The following is a 14,837-nucleotide window of genomic DNA, read 5'->3' as shown; positions in this document are numbered from 1 at the left end:
ATCTCCACAATCTCCAACAACTGAGATGCACCATAAGGCTGTGTGTTTAGCCCCCTGTTCTATTTGCTTTACACTTATGACCAATGATAAAATAACCCAAAGTCAGCATGGTTTCTGTAAAGGGGAATCTTGCCTTACAAATCTGTTAGAGTACTTTGGGGAAGTTACAAGCAGGGTGGTAAAGGAGAGGCAGTGGATATCATTTACTTGGATTTTCAGAAGGCGTTTGATAAGATGCCACACATGAGGCTGTTTAACAAATTAAAATCCTGTGGCATTACAGGAAAGGTACTGGCATGGATAGCAGAATGGCAGACAGGCAGGAGGCAGCAAGTGGGAATAAAAGGAGCCGTTTCTGTTTGGCTGCTGATGACAAGTGGTGTTCCTCAGGGGTCGGTATTGGGACTGCTGCTTTTCACATTGTTTGTCAATGATTTAGATAATGGAATTGATGGCTTTGTGACAAAGTTTGCTGATGGTACAAAGATAGGTGGAGGGTTAGGTAGTGCTGAGGAAGCAGTGCGATTGCAGCGGGAATTAGACAAATTGGAAGAATGGGCAAAAAAGTAGCAGGTGGAATACAGTGTTGGGAAATGTATGATAATGCATTTTGGTAAAAGGAACAATAGTGCAGACTATCTAAATGGGGAGAAGGTTCAAACATTAGAGGTGCAGAGGGACTCAGGAGTCCTCATGCAAGACTCCTAGAAGGTTAATTTACAGGTTGAGTCTGTGGTAAAGAAGGGAAATGCAATGTTGGCATTTATTTCAAGGGGAATAGAATATAAGAACAAGGAGATAATGCTGAGCCTTTATAACACACTAGTCAGGCCGCACTTGAGTATTGTCAGCAGTTTTGGGCCCCATATCTCAGAAAGGACGTGTTGTCATTGGAGAGAGTCCAGAGGAGATTCACGAGGATGATTTTGGGAATGAAGAGGTTAACATATGAGGAGCGTTTGGCAGCTTTGGGCCTGTACTCACTGGAATTTAGAAGAATGCAGGGGGATCTTATTGAAAGCTACTGAATGTTGAAAGGATGAGATAGGGTGGATATGGAGAGAATGCTTCCTAAGGTGGGGGTATCCAGAACTAGAGGGCACAGCCTCAAAATTGAGGAGCAACCCTTTCGAATAGAGGTAAGGAGGAGTTTTTTTTCAGCCAGAGAGAAGTGAATCGGTGGAATGCTCTGCCACAGACTGCGGTGGAGGCCAAGTCTGTGTGTATATTTATGGTGGAAGTTGATCATTTCCTGATCAGTCAGGGCATCAAAGGATATGGCGAGAAGGCAGGTGTATGGGGTTGAGTGAGATCTGGGATCAGCCATGATGGAATGGCAAAGCAGACTCGATGGGCTGAATGGCCTAATTCTGCTCCTATGTCTTATGCTGTTATGGTCTAAACTGCCCCATTACTGAACTGTTCCCACAATCTATGGACTCACTTTCAAGGACTCTTCATCTCATGTTCTTGATATTTATTGCTTATAAATTTATTTATATTATTTCTTATTTTCCTTTCATGTTTGCACAGTTTGTTGTCTTTTCTTTTTTTTTAAATTTTATTTTTATTTGGATAAGGAGTTCACAATTATCATGTACTTTTTTCACACATATAACCTTTTCCATTTTTTTATATGTATAAAACTACAATTATTTATACATTCTTAAGTACACATTGAGATGATATAAAAGGAAAATAAACATTTAAATAGATAATTATGTACTGTGGTAAATCTAACCTATTAGGCTAAGTAATGAAATTAGTTGTTAAGAAAAATGGTAATAATAGTTTCCATACAACCCTTCTGGACCATTTCCACTGGTCCAAAATGTTGCATATAAGCCTATATACCAACCATTGTGGGTGTTTATATCCCAATTTGTTCGTGCTTGTTCCTGCCCGCAGACATAATTATGAATTTTGAGCTCTCGAATTTATCAAGTGATGACTGCTACAGGGTCATTGTCACTGTAGTCACCCATGATGATTCTGGTTCTCAAGCGTACTGTGATCTATTCTTATTCCAGAGGTCATTGTCTGATTTGCATGCACTGATTGCTTATCAGCTGTTTTCAGTTATGATTTGGATTTGTCAGAGACAGCGTGAACCAACAGAAACAGGCACTCTGGCCCAATGACTCCTCACTGAATATCAAAGATCTGTATTTTTTTAACACTAATCTGACTCTGATCTGCTTTATTCTCCTCACATTCTCATCCGCTCCCTCCAGATTCTCTACACTAGGGATAACTTACAACAGCCAGTTAACCTACCAACCTGCAGGTCTGAAGGATACAGGAGGAAACCAGAGGATCCGGTGGAAACCCATGCAGTTACAAGGAGTACACACAAATTCCACACGGACAGACGCCGAGGTCAGGGTGGAACCTGGGTCGCTGGAGATACGAGCAGCGCCTCTGTGCGATGATGATCTCCATTCTCACCTCCTAACTTATCCAAATCGACACCCTTAACAGGTCACTCACTCCCCGGTGCACTCAAAGTGATCCGCATTGGGAAGACTCATCGAATTACTCAGTAATACACAAGAGTTACTCTCTGATTGACTGAATAACCTACAGAGAAGCCACTCATTGATTTGCTGAAAATAACCTCTGAGGACCTTTGCCGTTGCTCATTCTGACCTTCACAATATTTCACTCTGTGATTCATACGCAGTCCAAAATAAACCACGGATGGCTCTCCCATTGCTCAGAATAGCTCTTGCTGGGTTCTGTAACTCATTTACTCACTGACACGAGTGTTTTACCTTGACTAGTATCTTATGAGGGGTGATTGATAAGGTCGCGGCCTAAGGTAGAAGGAGTCAATTTTAGAAAACCTAGCACATTTATTTTTCAACATAGTCCCCTCCTACATTTACACAGTTAGTCCAGCAGTCGTGGAGTATACGGATCTTGGACCTCCAGAAAGTGAGTTATAGAGCTCTTGTTACATGCATGTGCAGTTCAACTCTTTGAGTGATTATGTAGAAAGACTGAAGTTAATAACTCATCTCCTCCCACCTTAGGCCACAAACTTATTAATCACCCCTGCTGTGGACACTTTCTGGAGGTCCAAGATCCGTATGCTCCACGACCGCTGGACTAAGTGTGTAAATGTAGGAGGGGACTATGTTGAAAAATGAATGTGCTAGGTTTTCTAAAATTGACTCCTTCTACCTTACGCCCCTCGTATTTAGCCTGTTAGGTGAGTGCTATAATCTACAGCAAGGATGGTCCTCTGGTTTAGAGATGGCAGTCTACACTGGGATAACTGATCCAAGCATCCAGGTTGCTTCTCAGGCAGAAGTTGATATGTTTCATTACCGACCTCTCAAATAACTGATCCTGAACCGAGTGGTGTATAAGATGATGAGGGGCATTGATTGTGTGGATAGTCAGAGGCTTTTTCCCAGGGCTGAAATGACTAACACAAGGGGCCATAGTTCTAAGGTGCTTGGAAGTAGGTACAGAGGGGATGTCGGGGTAAGTCTTTCACACAGAGAGTGGTAAGTGCAAGGAATGCATTGCCTAGGAAGGTGGTAGAGGTGGATACAATAGGGCCTTTTAAGAGACTCTTAGATAAGTACATGGAGCTTAGAAAAATAAAGAGCTATGTGTTGGGGTGATTTTAGGCAGTTTCTAGAGTAGATTTCGAGGGTACGGCCCGGATCTGAGCCGTACCCTCCAAATAGCCGGACCTGCTTCTCAGTTTTTTTGCACTACTTTATTTTCCATTTTTCTATTTTCTATTTATGATTTATAATTTAAATTTTTAATATTTACTAGTGATTTGTAATCCAGGGAGCGGGAAGCGCAGAATCAAATATCGCTGTGATGATTGTACGCTCTAGTATCAATTGTTTGGCGACAATAAAGTATAAAGTATAAAGGTTACATGGTCGGCACAACATTGTGGGCCGAAGGGCCTGTAATGCGCTGTAGATTTTAAAAAAAACCTCTAGATTTACTGTGGGACACTTATATCTTCACCAAGTTCACTCTCTGAGTTACAGTAACCTTCTTCAGGTTTACTGTTCAGCCTTCTCATGATGATTACTTTAGAGGGTTTTAAAAAATGATCTCCCTTTTATCTGAACATCAGTTCTTCAGCCAACATTTATTGCCTCTCCTTCATGGCCCTGATGATGTTGGTGGTGATCCTTTTGGAGAAGGTAATTCCATGTATAACTCTCTTCATGACCTCCTGCCTTTCAAAGAAAAAAACAGTCCTTTCTTATCCGGTCTACCCTCATAGTCATGATATTCCAGTTCTGACAACGTCCTTGTAAATCTCCTCTCTGCCCTTGCCAACGTAGACAAATATTTAACACAAGAAACTCTGCAGATACTGGAAATCCAGAATTACACCCACAAAATGGTGGAGGAACTCAGCAGGTCAGCTCAGGCAGCAGTTATGGAGAGGAATAAAGAATTGACATTTTAGGCTGAAGCCCGTCATCGGGGCATATCTTTGCCCTGCTGCGGAGGCCAGAAATGCACGTGATACTCACTCTGCAGCCCAGCCTGTGTCGCATGCAGTCTGGCAGCTCAGTGCATCAGTGGTGCTGTTAGCAAGCCACTCTCTGAATCACTGACAGGAGACCTCCACTATGGTTGCTCTGGGATTTATCAGCTGCGATCTTTGTTTGGTTCTCTTTCAGCAGGTGTCAGAGTCTGCTTTACTCACCCTTATATAGACAGGCCCTCACAATCAGTCATTATCTCTGACAATGACCTTCATTAGGGTCATTCTGAGAGTCAGCAACACCGGGATCACTATGATTTACTTTGGTTTATGCACTTTGGGGGAATAAGTTGTAGTTCCACCTGAAAGAGCTGATGCCCACCCGCACCAGTCCAAACCTGAATGAACAACCGACCAGTTTTGAACCGATCAGTTTGGGTAATAAATCTGACTTATAAAATGGCCAAGTGGTTAAGGCGTTCGTCTAGTGATCGGAAGGTCGCTAGTTTGAGCCTTGACTGAGGCAGTGTGTTGTGTCTTTGAGCAAAGCACTTAACCACGCATTGCTCTGCGACAACACCGGTGCCAAGCTGTATGGGTCCTAATGCCCCTCCCTTGGACAACATTGGTGGCGTGGCGAGGGGAGACTTGCAGCATGGGCAACTGTCACTCTTCCATACAACCTTGCCCAGGCCTACGCCCTGGAAACCTTCCAAGGCGCAAATCCATGGTCTCTCGAGACTAACGGATGCTTATATATCCCTTGAGATCCAAGGGCAGAACCCCCAAATGGAAGGATGTCCCTTTAAAACTGAGAGGAGGAGGAATTTCTTCAGCCCGAAGTTCGTGAATCTGTGGAAAACTTTGCCACAGAGGGCTGCGGAGGCTAGGTCATTTGGAGCAAGTTCCTTGACTGTCGTTGTTCCTTTTTTGCACATTGGCGGCTTTTTTTTGCCATTTCCATAACACTTGACTGCTTTTTGCAAGGCCATGTTGTTAGTTCGATGCTCAACCCAGGACGGATAGAAAGTGTGCAAGGGTCCGGCTGGATTTGAACTCTGGCCTGTTTGCCTCGAAGTCCGGTGCTGATGCCACTACATCACTAGCTGGCTAAGTTTCTTGATTGGTGGGGGGGGGGTGAGGTTTAAGGTCACAGTGAGAACAAGCAAGAATGGTGGCTTGGGAAAAGAGAAAAATAATCAACCATGATTGAATAGCAGAGGAGATCCAATGGGCCAAATAGCCTAATTCTACTCCTATGTCTAATGGTCCTGTGGTCTTTTAAACTGTTCTGAAAGGACACAAAGGAATGGAATAGTTGAGGATTTCTTGGTCCAGGTTACTGACTGTTTCAGTGGGTTCATTCTGTCCAGTTTAGTCACTGACTCCCAGCAGTCAGTGGTACTGCGCACTATTTAGTTCAGAGGTACATGAATGAAAGCCTACGAGTTCACAAATACATTCCACCCCCACCCCACCAGATGGTGTCAGAAGCTGCTCATTTCAAGAAGGTAGACCTGCCTTGGCAAATCATCAAAACTTCCACCAGCATCAGGACTAGGGCAACCGGAATGCCCATTACCACTGTATTTAGTGGACTTTAGCTTTTGTGAACTATCAAGTTTCCTTGATGGCAATGAAGTTTCATAAGCCTCCTGTCAGATTTAGTATCCACACCATAAACAGATCAAACACTTCAGAACAGAAGCCAATGAGGTAGCTAGTGAATGGTTTTCAGTGAGGTGTGCTACAGTTACTTGTATCTTCCGATGATGTTCTCTTCCGTTTGTCCTGGTTCATACACATAGCTAAGAAAGCACACCAATGTTTCTACCTCCACAGAAGGCTGAAGAAATTCGACAGGTCCCCGATGACTCTCATTTTTGTTTTTTTACAGATGCACCATAGTAAACACCCTGCCCAGATGCATTGTGGCTTGATATGGGAACTGCTCTGCCCAATACCAAACAAAACCGCAGAGAGTAGTGAACACAGCCCAATCAATCATACAAACTAACGTCCCCTCCAATGACTCTCTCTACACTTCTCACTGCCTCAGGAAAGCAGCCGACATAATCAAGGACCTTTCCCACCCTTGGTCATTCTCCTTTCTAAGGGAATAGCTTGACAGCACAAATCACCAGACTCAAGGACAGCTTCTATCCTTGAGGCTCCTAAACAGATTTGAATATACAGCACTGTGCAAAAGTCTTAGGCACATATATAGCAAGGGTACACCTAAGACCTTTGTACAGTTCTGTACTTTTCAATGGAGAGCAGACAGCGAGTTGTAAATCTGGCAGGAGAAAAGGTTGTTGGGAATGGCGAGGGAGGAGCGCCGCAGGAGGGGTGTGGGACAGGTGGCAGAGAAGGAGTGCCAGGGGTGGGGGTGGCGTGGGTACAGACACACCCAGCCCTGAGACACCAGGCAAGGTCATTTGATTCCAAACAGTTGATCATCACAGGATGTCTATCTGATGCTGCTGTGCTACATTCTGCATTATGCTGTTTCTTATTCTGGTTTCTGCTTATTATTCTGCTGGTTACGTTCTGGCTTCTGATTCCTTCTTTTCAGGTCCTGATGAAGGGTCTTGGCCCAAAGCATAGACTGATTCTTTCTGACTTGCTGTGTTCCTCCAGCATTTTACATGTGTGTTACTATATTCTACATTGTTTTCTTGTTATTACCTCAATATAATTGTACGTGGTATGATCTTCCCACATGGCATGCAAACAAAGGCTTTTCACTGTCCTGGTGTGCATGACAATACTAAACCAATATTAAATTATTTATTGAGGTATAGGCTTTTCCAGCCCTTTGAGCTGTGGCACCCAGCAACCCTAGATTTAACCAACCCTAGCCAATTACGGGATAATTTACAATGACCATTTAACCTACCAACTGGTACGTCAATTTGATGCTAGAATTACTTTCTCTAATGAGCTGCACCACGTTGCTACCTATGACTTGCTCATTTCTGTTTTATTGAACCCAGTTGCCACCACTGTAACTTACAGCTGTCTTCACTAAACAATTCTCTTCTCCAACGTAGCAGAAATCTCCAGAGGCGTTTGTCTCCACCCAAATGTGGTCACCGTTTATAGCATTTTCCTGCAAACAGAAAAGGAATCAAATGTTTCAGCTGTCTTGAACAAACAATATTGGATGACAGAATCATGGTCAAAATAACTGCATTATTATGAAAATTAACTTAATGGCCAGTGATCATTTCTGTTTGCAACTTGAAGATGTTGCTTAATTGTAGTTGAACATGTTGATGAGATTGCAAGATTGGAGCATTTCCACTCTTAGGAAAAGCTCCAATCTTACAAAGTGCCAGGCTCTCTCTGTTCATTAGGAACAGCAGCAAACGTCTTTTCAGAGAAGACGACGAAAACAAAGGCAGAACAATTAAGTAAGAATCACAAAACCTTTGATTTTAAAAGCTAGCAGCTAATGTAACAATACTGAGATTTGGATTTGGAGACTCAAATGATTGGAGTTTAGCAAGAAATATTGCTAGGTATTACAATTGCAGCAAGGAGGAGGTATGCGGCAGGAGGTGTTCAGAAGAGCAGTGATCATGCTAACTTTCATAAAACAGAAACACAAGAGATTCTGTAGATGCTGGGAGTCCAGATCAACACACACTAAATGCTGAAGGGACTCAGCATGTCAGGCAGAATCTATGGAAATGAATAAAAAGTCAATTTTGTGTGTGTGAAGCAACAAGAGGCCAAATACATAAAATATCTGGGTGAATTAAGCTGAAAGTACTCACAATAAAAGGTATAAATCCAGCAGAAAGTAGATATAAAGAAATATCATACAAAGCAAAGCAAACTACAAATCACGTCATATGCATGATATTGCTCTCAAAGTTAAGAGTGAAGTGTAAAGGACATTGCGGGCCTTTTACAGACAGATACGGGTGAAGCAATTTTGTAAAATAATCGAATTTAGACTTGTTTTGTTGGTCTTCTGTCACGGTAGAAGAAAACCCAATATCAATAACAGTGGAACCTGAGCAGTGTAAGGTGGGGAACAATAGATCCAACCTGCTTAATTTGGAAATGGAGAAAAGAAGGTATAATTCGATCTTTGGGATGGCAGAAACAGGTGGGAAATGAGCAAATTTACAGAAGCTCACTAGATTCACAACTTCTGTCTTTGCGTTGGAAATGTACAGATCTCGCTGCATGATTTCAGACAGAACAGGAACAATGCTTATCTGTTTGATTTTAGTTGAGGTCTGTCATGATGTAAAAGTGTATCGAGGAATGGCACGGAAGCGAAGGCAAGGGCAGTGAGTGAAGCGACAAGAGGCCAAACACATGAAGGAGAAACACAGCATTTGTGCTTTGAAATACAAATAACACTTCAGCAATGAGGGGTAAAGTTTATTTTAAGCACAAGAAAGTCTGCAGATGCTGTAAATCCGATGCAACACACACGAAATGCCAGAGGAACTCAGGAGGTAGATGTTTTGAGCTGAGACCATTGCTCAGGAAGTTCATTTTATTTTATTTAGAGATACAACACGGTTACAGACCCTTTGGCCCAATAAGCCGAGGCCACCCAATTACACCCATGTGACCAATTACTAACCCGTACAACTCTGAATGTGGGAAGAAACCAGAGCAGATCGAGGAAATCCTTGCAGTCATGGAGAAGAGCAAACCAACTCCTTGTAGGCAACAGGGAACTGAATCCAACTCGCTGGTGCTGATCAGCATTACGCTAACCACTACACTACTGTGTTGCCCCATGACGCTCAAACTAACACTCACTTGCTGCATACGTTTTTCAGAAAGGATGTGGATTGTAAATCTGGCCCTCCCCACACAGATTTAAATGAATCTCCTGCTAGCGAAAAAGATTAGCTTTATTTGTCATATGCACATCGAAACATTCAGCGAAATGCGATATTTGCATCAAATCAGCGAGGATTGTACTGAGCAGCCCGCAAGTGTCATACACACTTCCGGCACCAACATCGCATGCCCAGAACTCACTGACCCTACCTGTGTTAGGGTTACCCTACCTCTGTAATCCAGTGAGTGTGAAGCGCAGAATCAAATATCGCTGCGATGATTGTACGTTCTAGTACCGATTGTTTGGCGACAATAAAGTATAAAGTGTGTGTCTTTGTAATGTGGGAGCAAACTGGAGCACCTGGAGGAAACCCACGCAGTCACGGGTAGAACATACCAACTCCTTACAGACAACAGCAGAATTCAATCAGGTCGCTGGCGCTGTTATAGCGTTTCGCGAACTAGTTTGCTAGCATGCCACCCCCATAACACGTAAAATAACACTTACTTGCTGCAAATGGCTTTCCAGAAAGGATTTGGATTGTAAATCTGGCCCTCCCCACAATGATCTAAGTGACTTTCCTGCTAGAGCGGTGTCACATTATTACTGAGTACCAGTGAAAGGTTCAACACAAGAAATTCATTGAAAGATGTATGGGCAGGGACTGAGGCTGAAATTGTAGAAACACCTTTGAGGTATTGATAAAGCAAAGGGGGATATTGAGAAAGTACGTTCATTGATGAGACTGTAGATCACATGTATACACGATATAAAAATTATTGACATTTCAAAAGACTTCATTGGAACTGGAAAATGATATTTGGTCAAGACGGAGATCAAGTTGAGTAGAGAGGACCTGCATTTGCAATATGCTTTTTGTAAGCTCAGAATATCCCCAAAATAGAACACCACTGAAGAGACAGCACCAAAGAGTGGATATTTGTCACTGTTGTAATGAAACCTAACCAAAGGGGAACGTGATACTGACCACTTCACTGACTTTGGTTAATAAATAGAAAAGGAGGTAATAATTTTAAATGATTTACAATAGAACAGGGCAAACCTATGGAAGACACATTCTATGTAGCTAGCAGTCAGGGATTGTTTTCTCTCTTGCCTATTCTGCCGTTCAATGAGATCGTGATAATTTGGGATCTAAGTCTGCACCCACATTTCCTTCCTCCCTCAGCAGGTTTTGTTAGCAACAACCTGTCACATTCAGACAAAAACCTACCAATTGATCTAATGCCAACTGCTGTTTACAGAGAAACTTCAAACCTCAACCACCCTTTGTACGTTGGGATGAAGTTACGATGAATGAAGTTTCTGTCAGGAGAAGGAAGGTGCTGAGGAGGTGTGGGCAGAGGAGGAGGAGGAGGTGGAGGAAGCTTAATACACCTCTGCAGGCACACAGCTATATTATTTATTTTGAGACGGGCAGATTCCAACAGTGCTCACATCAAACAAAATCTGTGCCAGAAAGCACTATCCCTAAACAATCAGTTCTGCAAACAACCTTTCACCATCCCCAGTCAATTCATGCCAATCACTAGAACAGATAAGATAGGAACATGAGACTGACCGTTCAGCTCCTGGTCCCTATTCCATCAGTCAGTAAGATCACATCAGCACCCTTTCCCTGCACTAACTCCAGACCAAACCTCTCAATGTCTGAAAGTCTGACAATCTCTGTTTTAAATACACTCAGTGACTAAGATGCCACAGCTCTGTTGGGGGCAGAGAATTCCAAAGATTCTGCATACTCCATGTGAAGAAGTTACTTCTCACTTCTGTTCCAAATGCCAGCCCGGTTTTGGGACTGATCCCTAGACACCCCAGCCAGAGAATAACAATAACCTTGCATTTAACCTGTAAAGCCTTTTGAGAAATCCGTATTTCCAACTTTCACTCTCCGAAACTTTAGAGAGTTAAAAACTTCTATCATTAAATCTCTCCTCCACAAACCACTTATCACCGTGGCAATGAAAGGGCACCGAAAGCCTTTACAAATGAACTATATGTGTCTTGCAAGAGGAAAACAAACAAACAATATACCGATGCATCCCTAAACATAGCTAACAACATTATTGGTCTTCCTTTTCTCAATCTATCCACACTCTGATGAAGGGTCTGGGCTTGAAACGGCGACTGTTTATTCCTGTCCATAGATACTGCCTGACCTGTTGATTTCCTCCAGCATCTTGTGTCTTTCTATCTGCGCACTGCAATCTTTGCAGGTTGTGCAGAGACCAACTGCTTAGATTCCTACCCTTGCAGTTGACTTGCATAAAGCTATATCCTTGTAACCTTGCAAGAGTTCGGCCGAGACTACCCGACCTGTACCCACTCAGCCAGTGGGGCAGAACAACCCCATAGATTGCTCGAGGCCAGAGTAGCCAAAGGGCGTGGAGTCCTCAGCTCTGTGCTCCAATTCACCATGCTGTACAGCTCTGTGGTTGTAATCAGGCTCAGTCCTGATGCAGAGTCTCGACCTGAAACACTGATTATCCCTCTGCCTCCACAGATGCTGCTTGATCTGCTGGGTTCTTCCAGCAGGTTGTTTATTGCTCCAGATTCCAGCATCTGCAGTCTGTTGTTTGTCTCTGACTCTATCAGCCCTTGACAATGTGAGCCAAGACCGACATGAATATTTTATTGTTGCAACTTGTTACTCCATTCATCAGTACATGTGTTCTTGCATTTTCCCACATTGGGAACCACAATGAGTCAGACAGCCTCATGTCAGTGATCTGGATGACATAATTGATGACTTTGTGGCCAAGTTTGCAGATGATACAAAGAAAGGTGGAAGGGCAGGTAGTTTTAAGGAAGCAGGGAGTCTGCAGAAGGGCTTAGACAGATTACAAGAGTGGGCAAAGCAGTATATGGTCATGCACTTTGGTAGAAGGAACAAAGGTTTTGCCTATTTTCCAAATGGAGAGAAAATTCAGAAATGAGTTACAAAGTGGCTTGGGAGTCCTGGTGCAGGTTTCCCTACAGGTTAACTTGCAGGCAGAGTCAGTGCTAAGGAAAGCAAATACAATGCTAGCATTCATCTTAAGAGGACTAGAATTTAATGCAAGGATGTAATGCTGAGGTTTATAAGGCATTGGTTGGATTGTACTTGGAATATGATGAACAGTTTGGGGCCACTTTTTAAGAAAGAATGGGTTAACATTGGACAGGGGCTAGAGGAGGTTCACAAGAATGATCCCAAGAAGAAAGGGTTAACATATGAGCAGTGTTTGCTCTGGGCCTGTATCTGCTGGAGTTTAGCAGAATGAGGGGAGGATCTCATTTATACCTAACAGATATTGAAAGGCCCAGACAGAGAGGACATGGACAGGACATTCCTATACTAGGGGAGTCTAGGACCCAAGGGCATGGTCTCCAATGTATGGACGTCCTTCTAGAAGAGAGAAGAGAAGAATTTCTTTAGTCAGAGAGTATTGAATCTGTAGAATTCATTGGCACAGTTGACTGTGGAGGCCAAGTCAATGGACGCATCTATAGTGGAGGCTGATAGGTTCTTGATTGGTATAGGTGTCAAAGGTTATGGAGAGAAGGCAGGAGAATAGAGTTGAGAAGGATAATAAATCAGCCATGATGGAATGGCACAGCAGACTCGATGCGTCAATTAGCCTAATTCCTGCTCCTGTCTTACGGCCTCCTCAAATCTTTCTGCAACAGTGGACCATGCTTAGATTATTCTATTCAATCATTCTCCTCACCAAAGGTGCTGAACTACCGTAGCCTGGCAGAGACCTGCAACGTCTGAAGTGGGCTCCCCACTGTGATCATGAGCATGTGATCCTGCTCACTGCTGAACGGGTGTAAACCTGCCTGACAGGCCTCACTGGAAATAGGAACTCATTCTGCATGGCCAATGAGGGGCTGAATAACAAAATAAGAACTGCAGAAGCTGGCAATCTGAGTAAAAATAGAAAATGCTGTACATCCCCAGGCGGTCAGGTTCATCCTTGGAGTGAGGAAACCGGGATAGTGTTTCAAGTTGAAGAACCTTCATCAGAATCAACAGACCTGAAAGTTAAGTAAATTCCTCTCCCACAGATATTGCCTGACCTTTTGAGTATTTCCAGAATTTTCAGCTTTCAGTGCAGAGGGGCTGAGCTACTCCATGGATTATTATTGCTAACCTCTCCACCAACTGTCGCATGCACGGCAGGCTTGTGAGAAACAGGAAGGGTATTCGGAAGCTTATAATCAATTTTCTCTCTTGCAAAATACTGCCATTAGGGATTGAGGAGATTTGGCACTATATGTCACCAAGAACTCCAACAAACTTCGACAGATGTACGTTGGAGAGCATTCCGGCTGGTCGCAACACCATCTGGTATGGAGCCACCAGTGCACAGTTTCATGAGGGGCTTCAGAGGACGGCAGTCTTAGCCAGCTCCGTCATCAGCACAACTCTCCCCACCACTGAGGGCATCAAAAGTAGGCAGCATCCATCATTAAGGACACTCACCAGGCCCTCTTCTCATTACTACTATCAGAGGAAATGTACAGTAACCTGAAGACACACACTCAACATTTTAAGAGCAGCTTCTTCCCCTCTGCAATCAGATTTCTCAAGGGGCCATGAACTTATGAACACTACCTGACTGTTCCGCTTTTGAATTATTTACTTATTTAGTTTTATTGTATCTTATAGTAATGCCACAAAGCAACTAATTTCACAATTTCACAGCTAATATCAGTGACAATAACTCTGATTCAAATGCAGGGTCTCAACCCAAAACACCAACTACTTCATCCTCCCTCCTCCACAGATACTGCTCATTTGTTGCATCAAGGAAGCTTGCATAGAGTCATAGAACACCGCAACACAAAAACAGGTCCTTTGGCCCATCTAGTCCATGCTGAACAATAAATCTGTCTAGTCACATTCACCTGCACACGGACCCTAGCCTCGCTACCCTTCCCATCCACATACCTATCCAAGTTTCTCTTAAATGTTGAAATTGAACCCGAATCCAGCGCCTCCTCTGGCAGCTTGTTCCACACTCTTGCCAACCTCTGCGTGAACTTCCCTCTCAGGTTCCCCTTAAACATTTAACCTTTTACCCATAACCCATGATCTCTAGTTCTAGTCTTACCCCGCCTCAGTGTAAAAAAAGCCAGCTGGCATTTTCCTTGTCTATACCCCTCATAATTTTGTATGCCTCTTTCACTTCTCCACTCATTCTCCTGCACTCCAGGGAACAAAGTCCTAACCTGTTCAACTTTTGTCATTAACTCAGGCAACAGCTTTGTAAATTTTCTCTGCACTCTTTCAATCCGGTAGATATCTTTCTGTAGGCAGGTGACCAAAATGGCACACAGTACTCCAAATTAGGCCTCACCAGCATCTTATACAACTTCAACATAATATCCCGCCTCCTGTACTCAATGCTTTGAAGGCCAATGTGCCAAAAGCTTTCTTTTCGACCTTATCTACCACCACTTTCAAGGAATTATGGATCTGTATTCCCTGATCCCTCTGTTCTACTGTTACTGTCCCATGGAGAGGGAGATATTCTTAAT

General features: G+C 43.3%; 1 protein-coding gene across 1 annotated transcript in view; it reads right to left on the bottom strand.

Moving 5' to 3' along the window:
- The window catches only part of dgki (diacylglycerol kinase, iota), a 252,405-nt gene that overhangs the window by 165,353 nt on the left and 72,215 nt on the right, over positions 1–14,837 (bottom strand). Inside the window, exon 3 of the mRNA XM_063058282.1 lies at positions 7,491–7,586. Within this exon, the coding sequence (XP_062914352.1) occupies positions 7,491–7,586 (96 nt within the window). The remainder of the gene's footprint in view (positions 1–7,490; positions 7,587–14,837) is intronic.

This window comes from Mobula hypostoma, chromosome 9 (genome assembly GCF_963921235.1).
Source record: "Mobula hypostoma chromosome 9, sMobHyp1.1, whole genome shotgun sequence".
NCBI classification, from domain to species: domain Eukaryota; kingdom Metazoa; phylum Chordata; class Chondrichthyes; order Myliobatiformes; family Myliobatidae; genus Mobula; species Mobula hypostoma.
The sequence above is the reverse complement of the archived record's forward strand: the minus strand, read 5'-3'. Positions and strand labels throughout refer to the sequence as shown.